The sequence below is a fragment of the Dendrobates tinctorius genome, unplaced genomic scaffold (assembly GCF_039654945.1).
Source record: "Dendrobates tinctorius isolate UK_male_01 unplaced genomic scaffold, ASM3965494v1 ptg000196l, whole genome shotgun sequence".
Lineage (NCBI taxonomy): Eukaryota > Metazoa > Chordata > Amphibia > Anura > Dendrobatidae > Dendrobates > Dendrobates tinctorius.
The window spans coordinates 20707304-20729680 of NW_027361863.1; the positions used below are offsets into that span (position 1 = coordinate 20707304).

Consider the following 22377-nt stretch of genomic DNA (forward strand, 5'->3'; position numbering starts at 1 on the left):
TTTTTTCATTCATCCTACCATCCCCTTTGTACTAATTATATCATATACGTTACTTTTTTATGTTTTTCTTTAATAAAGCAATACCTTTTTATTGATATTTTTTATTCTTTCATGTGCATTTTTTCTTTATATGGTTGATATATTTCCATGCATTGAACGCTTTAATTCTGATCCCCTATAAAAGGGCATAGGTGTCTGGTATCATTGACACCATGCATTGTCATCTAGATTAGATTTAAAATTTTGTTAGCAGAATAGACTATGTATAGCTCTAAAAAGGGCAAAAGACTAAAATAAAAAGCATATGACATTTGACTGTACTTTTATGCTACAATATTCTGTCTTGTACAATACGTCAAAGCAATAAAAGAAAATAAAGAATATTTTTTAATTCATTTCATGAGTTTTTTGATGTTTTAGAAAATTTGGTTTGCGGGTATAATTTTTCCCACATTCAGAACATGAATACACTTTCACCACTGAGTGAATTACTTGATGCTTGAGAAGATGCGATTTCCGGGAAAAACCTTTCCCACATTCAGAACAGGAATATGGCTTCTCTCCTGTGTGAGTCTTTTGATGATCATAAAGATGCGATTTCCGTCTAAAACATCTCCCACATTCTGAACATAAATACGGCCTCTCCCCTGTGTGAATTCTCCGATGTGTACGAAGATGTGATCTCTGGTTGAAATATTTCCCACATTCTGAACATAAATACGGCTTCTCCCCTGTGTGAATTCTCAGATGTTCCACAAGACTTGAGTGCTCCGTAAAAGCTTTCCCACATACTGTACACGCGAATGGCTTCTCCCCGGTGTGACACCGCTCATGTTTCATAAGATTGGATTTAATAGTAAAACATTTCCCACATTCTGAACATGAGAATGGCTTCTCCCCGGTGTGAATTCTCTGATGTCCAACAAGATCGGATTTCTGGTTAAAACATTTTCCACATTTTGAACACAAGTACGACCTCTCCAACGTGTGACTTCTCTGATGTTTAACAAGATGTGCTCTCTGCCTAAAACTTTTCCCACATGCTGAGCATGAGAACGGCTTCTCCCCTGTATGAATTCTCAAATGCTTAGCGAGATCCGATTTATGGCTAAAACATTTTCCACATTCTCGACATATAAATGACTTCTCTCTATTGTGAGATCTGTGATATTCATCACCAATATGGTGAATTTCATTTTCTTTAACAGTCTGCGATGGAGGAGCAGTAAGGACCCGTTCATAAGGCTCAGATGATAGTTCTTCATTGAGAAGTGGAGAGGATATATGTGGGATATTAGCATGTTCGTCATATCTATTTTGTGCAATACCAGGATCAGCTGCTATAAAATCTGAATTTATAAACTGTTCCTCCAAGTTCATGGTACGGTCATCTGCCAAGAACAAAACAAATTCATTTTTTCTTTTTTAATTTTATAATATTCTCTTTATCGATTTGCCTTTTTTTTTAGATTTATGCCCTTATTTTAAGCGGTAATAACTTTGGAATGCTTTTGCTTATTCAAGTGATTCCAAAGGCAGTTCTTTTGTAACTCATCATATTTTATTTTGATGGTAAGTTTGGGTCCATTTGTTTTGTGCCCCCAAATAATAATTTTACAGGAAATTTGCAAAAATCTACAGTTTCAAAATATTAAATCATTTGGTCTTAAAATGGATAATTAGGCTGGTTTCACATTAGCGCATTTTCAGCGCGCGCACGGCCGGGGGTAGCTCCGCCCCCGAGCCGGCTCTCTGCCCGGCGTGCCCGCCCCTTCCTTGTAGCGCCGCCTCCTAGCGGACAGCGGCGCCTGCGATCGGCGCACCCTATCTTTAGCATAGGGTGCGCCGATCGTGCGCAGGCCGTGCGCTAGTTGCGCTTTGACCTGCGCTGCGCACTTTTGACGGTGCGCCGTGCGCGCCAAAATCCGAAAAGTTTGATTTTGGCGCGCACGGCGCACCGTCAAAAGTGCGCAGCGCAGGTCAAAGCGCAACTAGCGCACGGCCTGCGCACGATCGGCGCACCCTATGCTAAAGATAGGGTGCGCCGATCGCAGGCGCCGCTGTCCGCTAGGAGGCGGCGCTACAAGGAAGGGGCGGGCACGCCGGGCAGAGAGCCGGATCGGGGGCGGAGCTACCCCCGGCCGTACGCGCGCTGAAAATGCGCTAATGTGAAACCAGCCTAACACAGCAATAAGTAAATAAATAATTGCTTGTGTCATCTTTGTTTAGGCATTTTTAGGTTTAGGTTTTTAAAATTAGCAATTTTACAAAATTTTCAAAAACATACTTTAGTGGCCAATTTAGTTCTGAAGTGTGCTATATGCTAGAATCACCATGATTCATTTGTTTGTTTTTTTTAGTGAATCCTTTAAGTGTTTATCGGGAATTAGAGCAAATTGGAATTGAAACCAAAAAATGTAAATTTTGCCGAATAAAAACTAATCAATTGAGTCGTCAGAAAAAAAATGGTATATGCCTGAAATTACTCGTCAAAAACTCCATTACTACAAGGAAAGGAATTCAAAAATCTTCTAAAAAATTAAAAAAAAAAAAAAAATACAGATCTATACTGTGAATTAATTATTAGAATTTATTATTCTTAGTTGCATTTACTACTCACCGGAGCAGTTATCTGTAGGAATCTCCTCTTTACACCACTCATCTTCCCAGACATCCAGCTCTTCAATTTTTATTATATCTGGAAAATCGCTGTGATCCAGATCTTCATCCTGATTGAAAAGCTGAGAAATAAGTCGACAAATATTTGGAGGCATGGCGTGGAATCTGTTGGATGATCGGAAGAGAGAAACCGTATCGCCATCTACCTGATGATCCAGAGGAAGAAAAGGACGGGGACATCTCTCCGGTGTTGTCCTCTTACTGGATAGATCTGGAGGAAATCCATACAGTAACTGAATTCATTATTCACATGCAGATAAGTACAGGCCGTGTGTGTTTAGTTCTGTCTATTACCTGGTGATACTCGGGGCTGGTGGTCCTCCATCATGACGCCCTTGTACTGATCCTTGTGTCCTTCTAGATACTCCCACTCCTCCATGGAGAAGTAGACGGTGACGTCCTGACACCTTATAGGAACCTGCCACATACAATGATACCGTCATACCCCCGATCCCTTTAGAATGTATAATGTCCCAGCATTCCCAGCAGTGTCACCTCTCCAGTCAGCAGCTCAATCATCTTGTAGGTGAGTTCTAGGATCTTCGGGTCATTGATGTCCTCATGTATTCGGGGGTGCGGTGGAGAGCCCGGGATTGGGCTTGTGTTTCCTTCCCATTCCTCAGACACAGGGGCCTGACAGCGATCACTAGAGGTCTTCTTCACCACAGTGTAATCCTGTGTATGGGGGAGACACAGTAATAGATATCACTACAGACATTTCCAGAGTCCATAGAGATGTATGAATTTCCAGACATTTGATTCGCCCCAAAATTTATTTAGAATCAAATGAGTTTGCCATCAATGAAAAGTGATCCAAAACCTCTACTTGCCCTGAAAAGACATCTGTGATAATCTGAGGTCTCCTAAAACAATATCTAACCCCTTTCAAGCTCTTTAAGAAAGAGACTGCCATAATAATGCCAAAGTGACCGGAACATTTAAGGCTGTGCGTAAATGGATTGTGACAATGGAAGTAAATTGCAATTAAACTTTTTGGCCCAATTCATCATTTGGCATTGTTCTCACCAATCTTGATAAGGGGGATGTGCTGGAATCAGACGGTCCTGAATAATGAAAGGGGCACACCTCTTTGTGAATTTGGAGCGTCTGACAAGACATGCGCAATGCCAAAAATCTCACTCTAGTCAGTGACTTTCCCATCCCTCCATAGCCCGTCCCGCCAGCGACTCTCCCATCCGTCCATAGACCGTCCCGCCAGCGACTCTCCCATCCGTCCATAGACCGTCCCGCCAGCGACTCTCCCATCCGTCCATAGACCGTCCCGCCAGCGACTCTCCCATCCCTCCATAGACCGTCCCGCCAGCGACTCTCCCATCCCTCCATAGACCGTCCCGCCAGCGACCCTCCCATCCCTCCATAGACCGTCCCGCCAGCGACCCTCCCATCCCTCCATAGACCGTCCCGCCAGCGACTCTCCCATCCCTCCATAGACCGTCCCGCCAGGGACTCTCCCATCCCTCCATAGACCGTCCCGCCAGCGACTCTCCCATCCCTCCATAGACCGTCCCGCCAGCGACTCTCCCATCCCTCCATAGACCGTCCCGCCAGCGACTCTCCCATCCCTCCATAGACCGTCCCGCCAGCGACCCTCCCATCCCTCCATAGACCGTCCCGCCAGCGACCCTCCCATCCCTCCATAGACCGTCCCGCCAGCGACCCTCCCATCCCTCCATAGACCGTCCCGCCAGCGACCCTCCCATCCCTCCATAGACCGTCCCGCCAGCGACCCTCCCATCCCTCCATAGACCGTCCCGCCAGCGACTCTCCTATCCCTCCATAGACCGTCCCGCCAGTGACTATCTCTCTATATGTCTTGAGCTCAGTGACGTCATTCCGTATTCACAAATTAGCTGTCTCTTGCTTGGGCTTTTATAGTGGCAGCTACATATAGTCCCACCTGATTGGCTGCTGTGCTATAACTGCAAAGCATTATGGGGAAGCCTGTCCGAGGTCATGTGAAGTTGATTATCAAACTTTTCTCTCTTATCTAGCATACAAGAGCTGTAATTTTAGGCGATTCAACCAAAAAAAAAAAAATTATGAAGAGTTCAAAAATCACTTTACCTTGGCAAATTTCTTAAAATCAGAGCAATATTCAGGATTGAGAGTCCTCAGTAGTTGATACCTTTTAATGGCTAACTGAAAAGATGGTAATACATTGCAAGCTTTCGAGACTACTCAGGTCTCTTCATCAGGCTAGACTAATACAAAATCTGAAGTCACATATTTATGCACAATACAGCCTAGAAAAAATGCAATAGATAAGACAAGTGACGTGAAGCAGAACTATCAATATGGGAGAGGGAGAAACATATGTTTCTCCCTCTCCCATATTGATAGTTCTGCTTCACGTCACTTGTCTTATCTATTGCATTTTTTCTAGGCTGTATTGTGCATAAATATGTGACTTCAGATTTTGTATTAGTCTAGCCTGATGAAGAGACCTGAGTAGTCTCGAAAGCTTGCAATGTATTACCATCTTTTCAGTTAGCCATTAAAAGGTATCAACTATTGAGGACTCTCAATCCTGAATATTTTTCTATCTACTGGCTAACACGGTACAAAGATATACATCTTTCCTGTATTAAAATCAGAGCAAAATCAATTCTTTTATAAACGATTCACTGATCTGTATCACAGATAATGATGTATCGTGACGTCACCAGAACCTCTCACCTCTCCTGTAAGCCGGAAGAGGATCTCTAGGGTGAGGTGCACAATCTTCTCCGCCATCTTTCTGTCTCTGTTTCTATCCATCCTCGATGTGTCAATCACCCAAGAATCGGATTTTGTAGCAACCTGAATGATGGAGAAGATGAGAAAATGTGACTTTGTACAAAATCCCATATAAGGGAAAAAAAGCACTGGAAAAACAAAGTGTAAAAAAAAAAAAAAAAATGAAATTCAGCCAGAACGGCAGATTTTTGAAGATTATAGTATTGTGACGACATGAAACCCTCCGATCACAGAGACCTGAAGAGCAGCAAAAATGGGAGCGTGTATGTGTACAAGTTTATTTTGCCAACCGAACCAAGTTTTCCAAGGTAAAACCGCTGTGGGGGAAAGACGGCGGTCATTTTCCTGTAACGCCTTCACCGTGGTCGTTTTCGGTCGTTTTTTTGTCTTTGCTCCATACTTTCAAGAATGTGCACGTCACTTCTTTTACTAGTTACCAAGCGCTTGGGCTATGTTCACATGTTAAGTATTTGGTGCCGAAATTCCTGCATCATTTCTGTGTCTCTTGGCAGGAAAAAAAAAACAGTGGCTAAAACGAGCGTTTTTGCCCAATTTTTGGTGCAGATTTTCCCTACTTATTAGTGCAAGGTGAAATCTTTAGCAAAACGCTGAAAGAATTGACATGATCCTCATTTAATTCTGCACCAAATCTGCAAGGGAAAGAATAAGCAGCGTGTGCACAAGACTTCAGAATTCCCATTTACTTTGCTGCATCAGGACAACATTTAGGTTTTGTAACAAATCAACACAGCAAAAAAAAAAAATGTGATTTTCCCCTTTTCATTTTTTCCTTCCCTTCTTCCAAGAGCCATAACTGTTTTACTTTATCACCAATATGGCTATATAAGGGATTGCTTTTTGCGGGACAAGTTCTACTTTACCATGTTCACTATATGGTAAAACTGACCTGAAAATATTAATCCCCAGGTCAGTACAAGTGTTCAGATTCCAAACATGTATAGGTTCTTATTTAACCCCTTAGCGAACAAGGGTATTATTTCAGTTTATTTACACCATGTTCACCAAATGCTAAAACCGCCCTGCCATTATGATTCTCCAGGTCATTACGAGTTCATAGACACCAAACATGTCTAGGTTCTTTGTTATCTACGTAGTGAAAAAAAAATTAAAAAAATTTGTTTGAAAAAAAAAAAAATTTGCACCGTTTTCTGATACCCGTAGCGTCTCCATGTTTTGTGATCTCGGGCTGGGTGAGGGCTTATTTTTTGTGCCCAGAGCTGACATTTTTAATGTTGCCATTTTGGTGCAGATACGTTCTTTTGATGCCCGTTATTGCATTTTTATTCCAATGTAGCGGCCACCCAAAAAAAAACGCAATTCTGAAGTTTTTTTTTTTTTCTCGTTACGCCTTTTAGCGATTGGGTTAATCCTTTTTTTTTATTGATAGATCGGGCGATTCTGAAAGCGGCGATACCGAATATGTGTAGGTTTGATTTTTTTTATGGTTTAATTTTGAATGGGGGTGAAAGGGGGATGATTTTAACATTTTTTTTTTTTTTAACTTTTTGCATGCTTTAATACTCTCCATGGGAGACTAAACGCTGCACTACTTCGATCGCTTCTGCTATTCAGAGTTGATGATCAGATCGCCTATATGTAGCAAAAATGCTCACTTTCTATGAGCGCCATCCACGGCAATGACAACCATAGGTTGCTGGTTGTCATACCAACCCATCGGTGACTCGTGATCATGTGACGGGGTCACCAAGGGGCGGGATTAGCGACGCGCTTCCGGTAAGCGGGAGTTAAAATATCGATGTCAGAGATTGACAGCAGCATTTAATTAGTTAACAACCGTGGGTGGATTGCGATTCCACCCGCGGCTGTTGCGGGCATATGTCAGCTGTATAGATCAACTGTCATGTATCCGGAAAGGTGCGGGCTCAGCACCAAAGCCCGCACCAAACAAGAGGAGTCCGACATGGGCGTACTATTATGTCCAATGTCGGAAACAGTTTAAGTGTTAAAAAAAAAAGAAAAAAAAATTGTATGAAAAAAACTTTTGGGTTTTGCTGCCATTTTCTGAGACCTGTAATTTTGTCACTTTTTGGGATCTGGGGCTGGGTGAAGGCTTACTTTTTGAGCCATGAGCTGATGTTTTGGGGTAGACAGCCTGTAACAGCAATGTTGCAGCGACAGAAAAAAAAGTAATTGTGGAGTTTCAGTAGTTTTTTTTTTCTTGTTACTACACCGTGTTAGGGCTGGTGGAACACACCAAATAATAAAAGGATGGTAATAAGGTGCGTTCGCAGCCCGGGGTCCACCGTGCAGAGATGGTAAACTGCTGCCCGGTAATGGCGGACGCTATATGGCGGTATAAAGGAAGAACACACGCAGGTTAACGTCACCCGGTGTGTACAGGAGCGGACTCTGTTACCTCACAGAGCCGCACTAGCGCAGAACATAAATGCCGGAGCCTGTTTAAGCCGAGAGCTCGGAAAAGGGAGCTCTCAGTAAATGGTCACAGAACTCAGGCCCCAAGGACACGGGGTCAGAGTCCCTCTAGACTTGCTAAGCGTGCGGCGTCGCACCTGAGGACGCCTCTAATAGACACTGGCTACTGTGGAGTGCCAAGCACGAGCACCGTGGCGTACAGACAAAGCCACCAGTTGGCGCTGATGCCAGTCTCCGACTCTGCCTCCTACCTGCACCTCAGCGTTTAACAGGATAGGCTACACAACCATGCATACCAAGGGTAGGGGTTAAAAATGAGTCATTCACCAGAGACATTCATACGTGCACACAACACTCACTCCACATAGTCTGATAATGCAGTCTATACTAGCGCACAGCCGTGCGATCCTTTTATAGACGCAGCCTTTCGGGACCTTCCTGATGGCCCAATCCGAGCTGCAATAGGACCTGTGCATGTGACCTCCTACGAGGTCGTCACACGGACATGCTCAGTAGGAGAAAAGCAGGACTTAGTCCCAGGAGCGTCTGCTCGCCGCTGACTAATGTCTGATGCTATAGATGAGCCTGGAGCAGCAGTAGCAACCAGACGCATAGCATTAGCCTGGGCAAGACGCTGGGACTGACGTCTCTGCTGAGCAGGAACCTCTGCGGCTGCAGAAGAATGGGAGACTGCAGAGGACATGGCTTGAGATTCCCCTTGTGCAGGGGGAGAACCTCGGCGCCTAACATTACCCCCCTCCTTGGGCCTCGCTTTGCTCAAAAGCTGCAATGAGCTGAGGAGCACGAATGTGTTCAACAAGTTCTCAGGTCCTGTCCTCTGGGCCATAACCCTTCCAATCCACCAGATAGAACTTTACACCTCGTACCAGCTTGTACCCAACAATGGCGTTCACCTCATAATCGTCCGTAGACGAGCCCGATGCCCTGGCACATGACTCGGAAAACCGGGACACGTGAACGGGTTTTAGGAGGGGCATATCAAAGGTGTCGGTGATACCGAGGCATGGTGGAAGAGCCAGACGGTTGACCTTGAAGGGACCTATAAAGTGAGGCGCAAACTTAGTGGACTCGACGCCTGATATTACGGGCAGAGAGCCACACTATGTTGCCAGGAGCAAAGGTCGGAGCAGGGCGCTGGTGAGCATCGGCAGAAACCCTCATTCTTTCCTTGGAGGCCCGGATAGCATCCTGTGTGCAGTCCCAAATGTCGCGTGCCTCCACCGCCCAGTCTGCCACCCTAGAGTCGCTGGAAGACACAGGCATCGGCACAGGAACCCGCAGATGCTGGCCATAGTTAAGGAGGAACGGGGTTTGTCCAGTGGTATCGGCTACGGCATTGTTTAGCGCAAACTCTGCCCACGGCCTCCTGCCTGGCCGAAACAAAGTGTTGCAGATACGTGACTAGGGTCTGGTTGGCCCTCTCTACCAACCCATTCATCTCGGGATGGTAAGCTGAAGAGAGATTCAGCTCAATGCTGAGCAGACGACAAAGCTCTCTCCAGAACCGAGATGCATACTGGGGACCCCGATCACTGATGATTTTGTCAGGCATGCCGTGTAGGCGAAAAACGTGCCTGATGAACAAAGGCAGCAAGGGCACCATTTTGGAGAAATGGTCGGTGACTACCCAAATAACGGTGCAGCCATGAGACTTGGGTAAACCCACCACAAAGTCCATCCAGACCATCTCCCAGGGCCTGTCTGCCACCGGCAGAGGGTAAAGTAACCCAGCAGGCCGTTGCCAAGGAGACCGAATCTTGGCACAGGAGACACGCCCGAATATAGTCTCTGACGTCACGGGCCATATGTGGCCACCAGTACGTCCTCGCCAGGAGCTCCGATGTCCTCTTGGTCTCAAAATGTTCACCCACCCTGGACGAGTGAGTCCAAGAGAGAACCTCCGGTCGTAAATTAGGTGGAACAAAAGTCTTGCCCGGGGGCACCGAGTCTAGCGAAACCGGGGTCAGAGTTCTCAGGCTCTCTGAAGGGACGATTAACCAAGGCTCCTCCTCTGATGACACTACGGAGTGGGAGAGAGTGTTGGCACGAATGTTCTTCTCCCCGGAAAGAAAGTGAAGGGTGAAGTGGAACCAGGAGAAGAACAAGGACAATCTAGCTTGGCGAGAATTTAACTGCTGGACGGTTCGTAGGTACACCAGATTTTTGTGGTCGGTGTAGACTTGGAAGGGATAGCGAGCCCCCTCCAGGAGGTGTCTCCATTCTGAAAAGGCCAACTTCATGGCTAGCAACTCCCTGTCCCCGATGGAATAGTTCCTCTCCGCCGGTGAGAAGGTCTTAGAAAAGAAGAAGCAAGGGTGCTTCCGACCTTGAGCATTCTTTTGGAACAGCACTGCTCCAGCACCGACGGATGAGGCATCCACCTCCAAAATAAATGGTTTATCCACATCGTGGCGATGTAAAATGGGAGCGCTAGTGAAGTGGGTCTTGATAGAGAGGAAGGCCATAGAGACCTCCTCCGACCACAATTTAGGATTTGCTCCCTTCTTGGTGAGGGCAACCAAGGGAGCTACCAAAGTTGAGAAGTGGGGAATGAATTGGCGGTAGTAGTTAATAAATCCCATAAAGCGCTGCACCGCTTTAAGGGAATGAGGCTCCTGCCAATCCATCACCACCTGTAGCTTGGCAGGATCCATGGCCAATCCCTGGGCGGAGATAACATAGCCCAGGAAAGGCAAGGACTCCTGCTCAAACACACACTTCTCCAACTTGGCGTAGAGGGAGTTTGCCCGTAGGAGGTCAAAGACTTTGCAAACATCTCTCCGGTGGGAGTCTATATCTGGAGAGTAGATGAGAATATCATCCAGATAGACTACAACTGAGGTGGTGAGCATATCCCGGAAGATGTCGTTCACAAAGTCTTGGAAGACGGCCGGAGCATTACAAAGCCCGAAGGGCATCACCAGGTATTCATAGTGCCCATCCCTGGTGTTAAATGTCATCTTCCATTCATCCCCCTCACGGATGCGAATCAGGTTGCAGGCACCCCGCAGATCAAGCTTAGTAAAAACCCTCGCTCCTTGCAACCTAGCGAAAAGCTCCAATATCAGGGGAAGAGGGTACTTGTTCTTAACGGTGATGGCATTAAGACCCCTGTAGTCTATGCATGGACGTAGCTCTCCGTTCTTCTGTACGAAGAAAAACCCTGCCCCTGCAGGTGACACTGACTTCCTAATGAATCCTCTTGCCAGATTCTCCTGGATGTACTGAGACATTGCCTCCGTCTCCGGGAGAGAGAGAGGATAAACTCGACCCCAGGGAGGCCCAGCACCAGGCAAGAGGTCAATAGGACAGACATAGGGTCTCCGCATCCTTCTTGGAGAACACGTCCACATAGGGCCAATAGTGCTTGGGGAGAGAGGAAAGATCTGCGGGTACCTCTGTAGTAGCAACCTGAAGGCACTCCCTCTGACATCTACCCTCACAAGATTTACTCCATCCCAGAATTCTCACTGAAGACCACTCTATATGAGGGGAGTGGTAGCATAGCCATGGCATCCCTAAGAGAACCTCATCAATTCCCCTGGGAATGATTAGCAGGGAGATGATCTCCTGAAGGGATGGAGACATGGATAAAGAAAATGGGATGGTCTGATGTGTTATCTGTGAGGGTAGTGTCGACTGTTGTGAGTTCATTTTCCCCTCCGTCACTGAGGCCTGGTGAACTCCCTATTCTAGTGAAGGAAGGTAGTGAGCCTGATTATCAGGCACCTGGGACTAATGAAGACGATTGGCTGAGTGGAGTCACTGACTGGATTTAAGGCAGCCTACGCCCTTTCTGCCCTGCGGGTGATTTTTCTGTGGACTCTTGGACACCAGTCTGATTCCTGCTCTCCTAAAGCTAAGTTTTCTGTTTTGCCTTTTTGCATCTAAGATTTGTTTTGTTTTTCTTGCTTTTTGGATTCTGCCACTCCCTGCTGGAGTGTGCAGTGTTCCTTGAGCTCTGTCTTCTGAAAGTACCTGAGTGCTGATTTAGTTTTTGAAGCTTAGTTGCTTCAGGGCCATTTTTATATCAGCTTGTTGGGTTTTGTCTCTGATAGGGTTTTGGCAGATTGCAGACAGCAGCCTTCCTATCCGTTCCTATCTAGGTAGTTTTTGGGCCCCGTCTTTGCACAGCCTGTCTTTCTGTCTGTGTAAGTGTTTTCATCTTGCTTCACCATCATTATATGTGGGGGGCTGCCTATTGCTTTGGGGTCTGCTCTGGGGCAGTTAGATTTCCCCTTTCCTTCTTTAGGCCTATGTATCTCTCCGGCTGTGATCGAGGGGTCTAGGTCATCGTAGGAACCCCCACGGCTACTGCTAGTTGTGTTGATAGGTTCAGGGGTCTGCAATCTGATAGTTGCCAACTTCTCTGGTTTTCAGGACTTAGCAAGCATTTCTGTTTTTGCCTCCTACGGTGACTCAATCATAACAGAATCACCCGCCCAAACCGCAGATCCTGGGGTACTCAATAGCAGGAAAGAATTGTGTTTTAAAAAAAAAAAAAAAAGGAGTGTGTATATTCTTTCCTCTATATCTCTGAGGCCGTAGGGGGAATTTTTTTTTTTCTCTCAATGGAGATAAAGCAAGTGTCTGATCGTGTGGAGCAGCTCGCTGCTGAAGTGCGAGGAATTTCTGCCTATCTTGCTCGTTCACATGCTGTTGAACCAAAGATCCCCACACCTGATGTATATTTTGGGGATCGATCTAAATTTTTGAGTTTCAAAAATAATTGTAAATTATTTTTTGCTTTGAAGCCTAACTCGTCAGGGAGCCCCACGCAGCAGGTTAAAATTGTCATCTCTTTGCTGCGCGGCGATCCCCAGGATTGGGCGTTTTCTTTGAAACCAGATGACCCTATTCTGACTAATGTGAACGCATTTTTTCAAGCCTTGGGGTTGCTGTACGACGAACCTAATGCTATTGATTAGGCTGAAAAGACCCTGTTAGCATTGAACCAGGGTCGAGAATCTGCAGAGTTGTACTGTCAAAAGTTCCGAAAGTGGGCGGTCCTTACTACCTGGAATGATAGTGCCTTGGCTGCTCTTTCGGAAGGGTTTGTCAGAAGCCGTAAAAGATACTATGGTGGGATTTCCTGTTCCCTCTGGTCTGGACGATTCTATGTCTTTAGCCATTCAGGTTGATCGGCGTTTACGTGAACGCAGGATTACACGAGAGGTGTTGCCACCGGTTGAACAGACGTCTGAACCTATGCAATGTGATAGAGTTTTGTCTAAGGCGCAACGTCAGGAATTCAGAAGGCGTAATAAGCTGTGTTTTTTCTGTGGAGATGCCTCACATGTTATTTCTGTTTGTCCTAAACGTGAGAAACGCTTTGCACACACGTTTTCTGTTGGTGGGGTTCAGCCTAAGTTTCTTTTGGCGATTACTCTGATCTGTTCCCTGTCCACATTTTCCGCCAAGGCTTTTGTGGATTCGGGAGCAGAGCTAAACCTAATGGACTTGGATTTTGCTAAACGTTGTGGATTTCCGTTGACACCTCTGCAGACGCCTATCCCTTTGAGGGGGATTGATGCTACCCCTCTGGCTAAAAATAAACCTCAGTTTTGGACCCAGTTGGTCATGCGGGTCGCCCCAGACCACCAAGAAAATTGCAGATTTTTGGTGTTGCATGGTCTGCATGATGCCGTTGTCCTGGGGTTTCCCTGGTTGCAGATTCATAATCCAGTTTTGGATTGGAAGTCTGTGTCTGTGGTGAGTTGGGGTTGCCGGTGTACCTTTAGTGAGGCTCCGGTTTTTTCCACCTCTCCTCAGTCGCATGAGGTTCCTGACTATTTGGCGGACTACTATGATGTATTTAGTGAGAATGAGTCTGCGTCCTTGCCTCCTCATAGGAGTTATGACTGTGCAATTGAACTAAACCCGGGGTGTAAATTTCCTAAGGGTCGGCTCTTCAATTTATCTGTACCTGAGCACGAGGCTATGCGGTCCTATATTAAGGAGGCGTTGGAGAAGGGTCATATTAGACCATCCTCTTCACCCTTAGGTGCCTGTTTTTTTTTTGTGGCCAAGAAGGATGGTTCTTTAAGGCCTTGTATTGATTATCGTGCCCTCAATAAAATTACTATTAAATATCAGTATCCGTTACCCCTGATTTCGGATCTATTCTCTAGAGTCAGAGGTGCTTGCTGGTTTACCAAGCTTGACCTCAGGGGGGCGTATAATCTTATCCGCATTAAGCAGGGGGATGAATGGAAGACGGCGTTTAATACTCCGGAGGGACATTTTGAGTACCTGGTGATGCCTTTTGGGCTCACTAATGCCCCTTCTGTCTTCCAGTGCTTCATGAACGATATTTTCCGAGACTTTGTCGATAAATTTTTGATTATCTATCTGGATGATATTTTGATCTTCTCCAAGGATTGGGATTCTCATGTGGAACATATTCGGACTGTGTTCCGGATCTTGAGAGAGAATTCTCTGTATGTCAAAGGATCAAAATGCCTTTTTGGAGTACAGAGAATTTCTTTTTTGGGATTTATTTTGTCTCCGTCAACTATTGAAATGGACCCGGCCAAGGTACAGGCCATTTATGATTGGGTTCAGCCCACTTCTTTGAAGGCCCTCCAGAAGTTTTTGGGTTTTGCTAATTTTTATCGGAAATTTATAGCAAAATTTTCTAGTATTGCCAAACCATTGACTGACCTGACCAGGAAGGGTGCGGATGTGTTGAATTGGTCTCCGGAGGCGGTTGCTTCCTTTCAGGAGCTGAAGCGTAGATTTACCTCCGCCCCGGTTCTGCGGCAACCTGATGTCTCACTCCCGTTCCAGGTAGAGGTGGATGCTTCTGAGATTGGTGCAGGAGCGGTGTTCTCCCAAAAGGATCCGGTAACATCTAAAATGAATCCCTGTGCTTTCTTTTCCCGTAAGTTCTCTTCATCTGAACGTAACTATGATGTGGGGAATCGGGAACTGTTGGCCATGAAATGGGCATTTGAGGAGTGGAGACATTGGTTGGAGGGAGCCAAACATCAAGTTGTGGTCCTCACTGACCACAAAAATTTGATTTACCTAGAGTCGGCTAAACGCTTTAACCCTAGACAGGCTAGGTGGGCCTTGTTTTTTACACGTTTTGATTTTGTGGTCTCTTTCCTTCCTGGAACTAAGAATGTCAAGGCAGACGCCCTCTCTAGGAGTTTCTTTGCGGATTCTCCTGTGGTGACCAAGCCTGCCACTATCTTAGGTGAGGGGGTAGTTCTTTCTGCCATCTCGCCCGATTTGAGACTTGCTCTGCAAGAGTTCCAGGAGGACAAACCTGAGCGTTGCCCCAGTGGAAAGTTGTATGTTCCTGACCAGTGGAAGAAGAGAGTGATGTCTGAAGTTCATTGCTCTGCATTGGCTGGTCATCCAGGTATTTTTGGTACTAGAGATCTGGTGAGTCGCTCTTTTTGGTGGCCCACCTTGTCTCATGATGTCAGGAATTTTGTGCAGTCCTGTGGGACTTGCTCCCGGTCTAAATCTTGTTCTCGCTCTAGTGGGTTGTTGATGCCTTTGCCGGTCTCCAGGAGGCCATGGACCCATATTTCAATGGATTTCATCTCTGATATGCCGGTCTCTCAAAGAATGACTGTTATTTGGGTGATTTGTGATAGGTTCTCTAAGATGGTTCATCTTGTACCACTCCCTAAGTTGCCATCTTCCTCTGAGTTGGTTCCCCTGTTTTTGCAACAGGTGGTTCGCTTGCACGGGATTCCTGAGAACATTGTATCTGACAGAGGAGTTCAATTTGTGTCTAAATTTTGGAGGACGTTCTGTTCCAAGTTGGGAATTCAGTTGTCCTTCTCCTCTGCTTTTCACCCTCAGACCAATGGGCAGACAGAGAGAACAAACCAGACCTTGGAGTCGTATTTGAGATGTTTTATTTCCGCTGATCAGGATGACTGGGTTTTATTTTTGCCCTTGGCCGAATTTGCTTTAAATAATAGAGCTAGTTCTGCCACTTTGATGTCACCTTTTTTTTGTAACTTTGGGTTTCATCCTCGATTTTCTACAGGGCAGGTGGAGCCCTCTGCCTGCCCAGGTGTTGACACTGTGGTGGAGAGAATGCACCAGATCTGGGACCAAGTGGTGGATAAGTTCTCTCTCTCCCAGGAAAAGGCCCAGCGGTTTTCCAATCGACATAGGACCATTGGTCCCCAGTTTAAGACTGGTGATATGGTGTGGTTATCATCAAAAAATATTGCTATGAAGGTGGCTTCTCCTAAGTTTAAGCCTAGATTTATTGGACCTTACAAGATTTTTGAGATTATTAATCCGGTCTCTTTTCGTTTGGCTCTTCCTGTCACATTTAAGATCCATAATGTGTTCCATAAGTCCTTGTTGAAGAGGTTTGTTGAGCCAGTTGTGCCTGAGGTGGCACCTCCGGACCCTGTATTGGTTGAAGGTAACTTGGAATATGAGGTAGAGAAAATTCTGGATTCCCGTCTGGCTAGACGGAGACTCCAGTATTTGGTTAAGTGGAAGGGTTATGGTCAAGAGGATAATTCCTGGGTCTCTGCCTCTGATATTCATGCCAAAAGATTGGTGCATGCCTTTCATCGGGCTCACCCTGATCGCCCTGGTAGCGTTGTTGAGGGTTCGGTGACCCCTCCTCAAGGGGGGGGTACTGTTGTGAGTTCATTTTCCCCTCCGTCACTGAGGCCTGGTGAACTCCCTATTCTAGTGAAGGAAGGTAGTGAGCCTGATTATCAGGCACCTGGGACTAATGAAGACGATTGGCTGAGTGGAGTCACTGACTGGATTTAAGGCAGCCTACGCCCTTTCTGCCCTGCGGGTGATTTCTCTGTGGACTCTTGGACACCAGTCTGATTCCTGCTCTCCTAAAGCTAAGTTTTCTGTTTTGCCTTTTTGCATCTAAGATTTGTTTTTGTTTTTCTTGCTTTTTGGTTTCTGCCACTCCCTGCTGGAGTGTGCAGTGTTCCTTGAGCTCTGTCTTCTGAAAGTACCTGAGTGCTGATTTAGTTTTTGAAGCTTAGTTGCTTCAGGGCCATTTTTATATCAGCTTGTTGGCTTTTGCCTCTGATAGGGTTTTGGCAGATTGCAGACAGCAGCCTTCCTATCCGTTCCTATCTAGGTAGTTTTTGGGCCCCGTCTTTGCTCAGCCTGTCTGTCTGTGTAAGTGTTTTCATCTTGCTTCACCGTCATTATATGTGGGGGGCTGCCTATTGCTTTGGGGTCTGCTCTGGGGCAGTTAGATTTCCCCTTTCCTTCTTTAGGCCTATGTATCTCTCCGGCTGTGATCGAGGGGTCTAGGTCATCGTAGGAACCCCCCACAGCTACTGCTAGTTGTGTTGATAGGTTCAGGGGTCTGCAATCTGATAGTTGCCAACTTCTCTGGTTTTCAGGACTTAGCTAGCATTTCTGTTTTTGCCTCCTACGGTGACTCAATCATAACAGTCGACCCATTTATCACCCGTACGGTCACTGGCTTAACGAGCATCACCAGTGGAATTGCATGCCGTCGGGTGAAGGCAGAAGACATAAAATTGCCCTCTGCCCCGGAATCCACGCAAAGCTCTACCACATGGGTGGATGGACCAATACTGATTGTCCCCCTAAAGGTGAGCTTAGAAGACGGCATCGCTGCGTCTAGTGCACCAGCTCCTAAGGACACTAAGCGCAGAAGTTCCCTCGCTTGCTAAGGAAATCTAGAGGCGAGATGTCCTGACTGCCAGCAGATACGACAGACCATGCGTGTATGAGCGGTCCGGGACTTAGATCCCGCTTGAGACACCTCCATGGCTTCATGTGGCTTGGACGTCTGGGCCGGGGATTCCAGAGGTTTGGCAAAGGTGGGAGCCAGCCGAAACCTCTGCCTACACTGGGCTCACTCCAACCTCCGCTGATTAAAACGAAGGTCGATGCGAGTAGAAACCGCTATTAGCTCCTCCAGTGCTGTGGGAATCTCCCTAGTGGCCAGGGCGTCCTTTACATGGTCAGCCAGCCCACTCCATAACACGGGAATGAGGCCTTTACCTGGCCACTCCAGCTCGGAAGCCAGAGTCCGGAAATGGACAGCAAAATGGCTGACCATGGACGATCCCTGTGTCGATGTCAACAGTTGGAGCGCCGTATCATGGGTGACACGAGGCCCCAAAAAGACCTGTTTCAGAGTGCTCAGGAACCGTGGAGCACTCTGCACCACATGATCGTCGCGCTCCCGCAATGGCGTGGCCCACTCCAACACCCTGTCCAGCAGGAGGGATACTATGAACCCCAACTTGGCCCGCCCTGAGGGGAAACGTGCAGCCAGGAGCTCGAGATGAATTGCGCACTGGCTCACAAATCCCTTACACGACTTGCTATCACCAGAAAACTTATCTGGCAGCGGGAGGCAGGATAAGGTCGGAACAGGGGTGGCAGCTGACAACCTGCCCACCAACTGCTGGATGTACCGCTGCAGCCCCTGTTCATCCGCCATTACTAGCCAGACCCTGGCGCTAGTATAATGTTAGGGCTGGTGGAACGCGCCAAATAATTTAAAGATGGTAATAAGGTGCGTTCGCAGCCCGGGGTCCACCGTGCAGAGATGGTAACCTGCTGCCTGGTAATGGTGGACGCTATATGGCGGTATAAAGGAAGAACACATGCGGGTTAACGTCACCCGGTGTGTACAGGAGCGGACTCGTTACCTCACAGAGCTGCACTACCGCAGAACATAAATGCCGGAGCCTGTTTAACCTCAGAGAGCTCGGCAAAGGGAGCACTCAGTAAACGGTCACAGAACTCAGCCCCAAGGACACGGGGTCAGAGTCCCTCTAGACCTGCTAAGCATGCGGCGTCGCACCTGCGGACGCCTCTAATAGACGCTGGCTACTGTGGAGTGCCAAGCACAAGCACCGTGGCGTACAGACAAAGACATGAGTTGGCGCTGATGCCAGTCTCCGACTCTGCCTCCTACCTGCACCTCAGCCTGGGCGCTTAACAAGCTAGGCTACACAACCATGCGTACCAAGGGTAGGGGTTTCATAATGAGTCATTCACCTGAGACATACATACGTGCATACAACCAACTCTCACTCCACATAGACTGATCATGCAGTCTATACTAGCGCATGGCTGTGCGATCCTTTTATAGACGCAGCCTTCCAGGACCTTCCTGATGGTCCAATCTGAGCTGCAATAGGACCTGTGCATGTGACCTCCGCCCTCCTATGAGAGGTTGCCCACGGGCATGCTCAGTAGGAGAAAAGCAGGACTTAGTCCCAGGAGCATCTGCTCGCCGCTGACCAATGTATTCAAACTCAAACTAAAGGAACAAGAAAGCGCAATAGGGTCTTATCCGGGTTATTTCAGAAGAAATAAATTAAAATTTACTCACCCTTTTTAGGAGAGGTTCAGGCATGTGGGATCAGTAATCTGCTTGCTGCACGTCCAAAGGTCAGCTCTGCGACCGCTTGAAACATCAAATTTCGGAATAAATTCTTGGACTTTTGTGCGCTGCCAGATAAATTCACTAGTCCGGTTTATGAGAAAGATTAATCCATTTCCCAACGCGTTTCGAAATGTAAACCATTTCTTCTTCAGGGAATGACATGTATGATCAGATAGAATGGTAATCTGCCCCCTTTGTGCTTCAATTAGACATAGTGTGGTAAGTGACTTGCAGCCAGTGGAGGGCACTTGTATTAGGTGAGTAGCTTATGCTGTGCTTGGGTATTTGCAATGAGGCAATGCAGAACTCCATTCCCCTCATATCTGCAGTTTGTCAATTCTTTCAGGGTTTTTCACCCATTCAAATAAAAAACTAAAAACGTATCAAAAAAAGCAGGAAATAACGAGTAAAAAAGGTGCGGATTTTACTCTTTTTTTTTTTATGCAGAAAAATCTCCTGCAAATATTTGATTTGAACAGCTGACATGTGCCTGCAATAGCCACGGGTGGAATTGTGATCCACCCTCAGCTATTAACCCGTTAAATGCCATTGTCAAACACTGACAGTGGCATTTAACGCGTGCTTCTGGCCATTGGACCGGAAATCCGCCTACCAGTGACCCCCCCGTCACGTGATTGCAGGTCACTGGTGGGTTGGCATGACAACCGGTGGTCTCCTGGAGACCTCTATGATTGTCAGCGCCGGCTTGCTGTGAGTGCCACCCAGTGATCGGCGGTAATAGCAAATCAGTAATTCTGCTACATATAGGCGATCTGATAATTGCCTCTATGTAGCAGAGCCGATTGCGTTATGGCAGCTTCTAGTCTCATATGGAGGCTATGGAGGCATGCCAACAGTTAAAAAAAAAAATGTTTTTAAAAATATTAGAAAAATAAAAAATATATGATGTTCAAATCACCCCCCCCTTCTGTCCCATTCAAAATAAAATAAAAATAAAATCACACATACACATTTGGTATCGTCGCGTTCAAAATCGCCCGATCAAGAAAAAAAAGATTAATCTGATCGCTAAACGGCGTAGCAAGAAAAAGTCAAAACGCCCCGCCCACGAAATCGGCCCCCGACTGGCCCCCACAGTTAAAATGGATCCGGAGTTGAAAGTCTTGTAGGGGCAGCAGGCAAGTCTCTCTTAAAGGGGCAGCCCGGGCACCATTTCAAAGCACTATCTGTACTTCCTTCAGGAAATACACATCTAGTTCCATTTCTTCTTCTCCGTGTTTTCTGCAATTAATGCGCCACAGAACCCTGTTGAGGCAGCGTTTCGAAGCCCTCAGTGGGGACAGGTGTGCTATGTATTTTTGGAGTCGATCCGATTTGTAGTTAAAAAAAAATGAAAAAAATTGAGGGGGGGGGGGGGGGGAAAAAAAAAAAAAAAAAAAAAAAAAAAAAAAAAAAAAAAAAAAAAAAAAAAAATCGCATTTTAAGCAAAAATTTTCCCATAGGAACTAATGGCGACCTTTCCATGACCCCCAACTGACATGGATTGAAGCCACAGCGCTGGTGCAGTGACCTTAAGATGGCAGCTATGCAAATGCAGCTTCTACACATGACCTGTATTAGCTAATAGAAGCTGACAGATCGCTGATTCAAGGTCTTAAGGCTTCTGAAAAGCCCCACCCAGTGATGGCTAACCTTGGCACTCCAGCTGTTGTAAAACTACAAATCCCAGCATGCCCTTGCAACCTGCAGCAGTTGAGGCATGCTAGGAGTTGTAGTTCTCCAACAGCTGGAGTGCCAAGGTTAGCCATCACTGCTGCTGGACGCCAAAGTGGCTTTAGAAGCCCAGTGTGCCAAAGTGGCCCCTGAGGGGCCGGAGCGCCAAAGTGGCCCCCAAGGCAAAGTGGCAGCATGTGTCAACATGGCTAAAGTGGCTACTGAGGTGCCGAATGTGCCTAAGTGGCTACCAAGTGGCCACGGAGGTGCCGAATGTGGCAAAGTGGCTACCAAGTGGCCAAAGTGGCTACGGAGGTGCCGAATGTGCCAAAGTGGCTACCAAGTGGCCACCGAGGTGCCGAATATGCCAAAGTGGCTACCAAGTGGCCACCGAGGTGCCGAATGTGCCAAAGTGGCTACCAAGTGGCCACAGTAGCTACCGAGGTGCTGAATGTGCCAAAGTGGCTACCAAGTGGCCAAAGTGGCTACCGATGTGCCAAATGTGCCAAAGTGGCTACCAAGTGGCCAAAGTAGCTACCAAGTGGCCAAAGTGGCTACTAAGGTGCCGAATGTGCCAAAGTGGCTACCAAGTGGCTACCGAGGTGCCAAAGTGGCTACCAAATGGCCAAAGTAGCTACAAGGTGCAGAATGTGCCAAAGTGGCTACCGAGGTGCCGAACGTGCCAAAGTGGCTGCCAAGTGGCTACCAAGGTGCCAAATGTGCCAAAGTGGCTACCAAGTGGCCAAAGTGGCTACCAAGGTGCCGAATGTGCCAAAGTGGCTACCAAGTGGCCAAAGTGGCTACCGAGGTGCCGAATGTGCCAAAGTGGCTACCAAGTGGCTACAGAGGTGCCGAATGTGCCAAAGTGGCTACCAAGTGGCCAAGGTAGCTACCAAGTGGCCAAAGTGGCTACTGAGGTGCCGAATGTGCCAAAGTGGCGACCAAGTAGCCAAAGTGGCTACCGAGGTGCCGAATGTGCCAAAGTGGCTACCAAGTGGCCAAAGTGGCTACCAAGGTGCCGAATGTGCCAAAGTGGCTACCAAGTGGCCAAAGTGGCTACCAAGGTGCCGAATGTGCCAAAGTAGCTACCAAGTGGCCAAAGTGGCTACTAAGGTGCCGAATGTGCCAAAGTGGCTACCAAGTGGCTACCGAGGTGCCAAAGTGGCTACCAAATGGCCAAAGTAGCTACAAGGTGCAGAATGTGCCAAAGTGGCTACCAAGTGGCCAAAGTAGCTATTAAGTGGCCAAAGTGGCTACCAAGTGGCTACCGAGGTGTCGAATGTGCCAAAGTGGCTACCAAGTGGCCAAAGTAGCTACCAAGTGGCCAAAGTAGCTACCAAGTGGCCAAAGTGGCTACCGAGGTACCGAATGTGCCAAAGTGGCTACCAAGTGGCCAAAGTAGCTACCAAGAGGCTACTGAGGTGCCGAATGTTCCAAAG

At 47.1% G+C, this 22377-nt stretch overlaps 1 protein-coding gene across 1 annotated transcript in view; it reads right to left on the reverse strand.

The window, feature by feature from the left end:
• Positions 1–305: 305 nt before the first annotated feature.
• The window catches only part of LOC141056098 (uncharacterized), a 61115-nt gene continuing 39043 nt past the window's right edge, over positions 306–22377 (reverse strand). The window contains exons 10-15 of the mRNA XM_073552753.1: positions 5377–5499; positions 3175–3354; positions 2974–3097; positions 2826–2890; positions 2621–2741; positions 306–1391 (exon numbers count right to left, since the gene is read on the reverse strand). Coding sequence (XP_073408854.1) covers positions 388–1391; positions 2621–2741; positions 2826–2890; positions 2974–3097; positions 3175–3354; positions 5377–5499 — 1617 coding nt within the window. The 3' untranslated portion in view covers positions 306–387. The remainder of the gene's footprint in view (positions 1392–2620; positions 2742–2825; positions 2891–2973; positions 3098–3174; positions 3355–5376; positions 5500–22377) is intronic.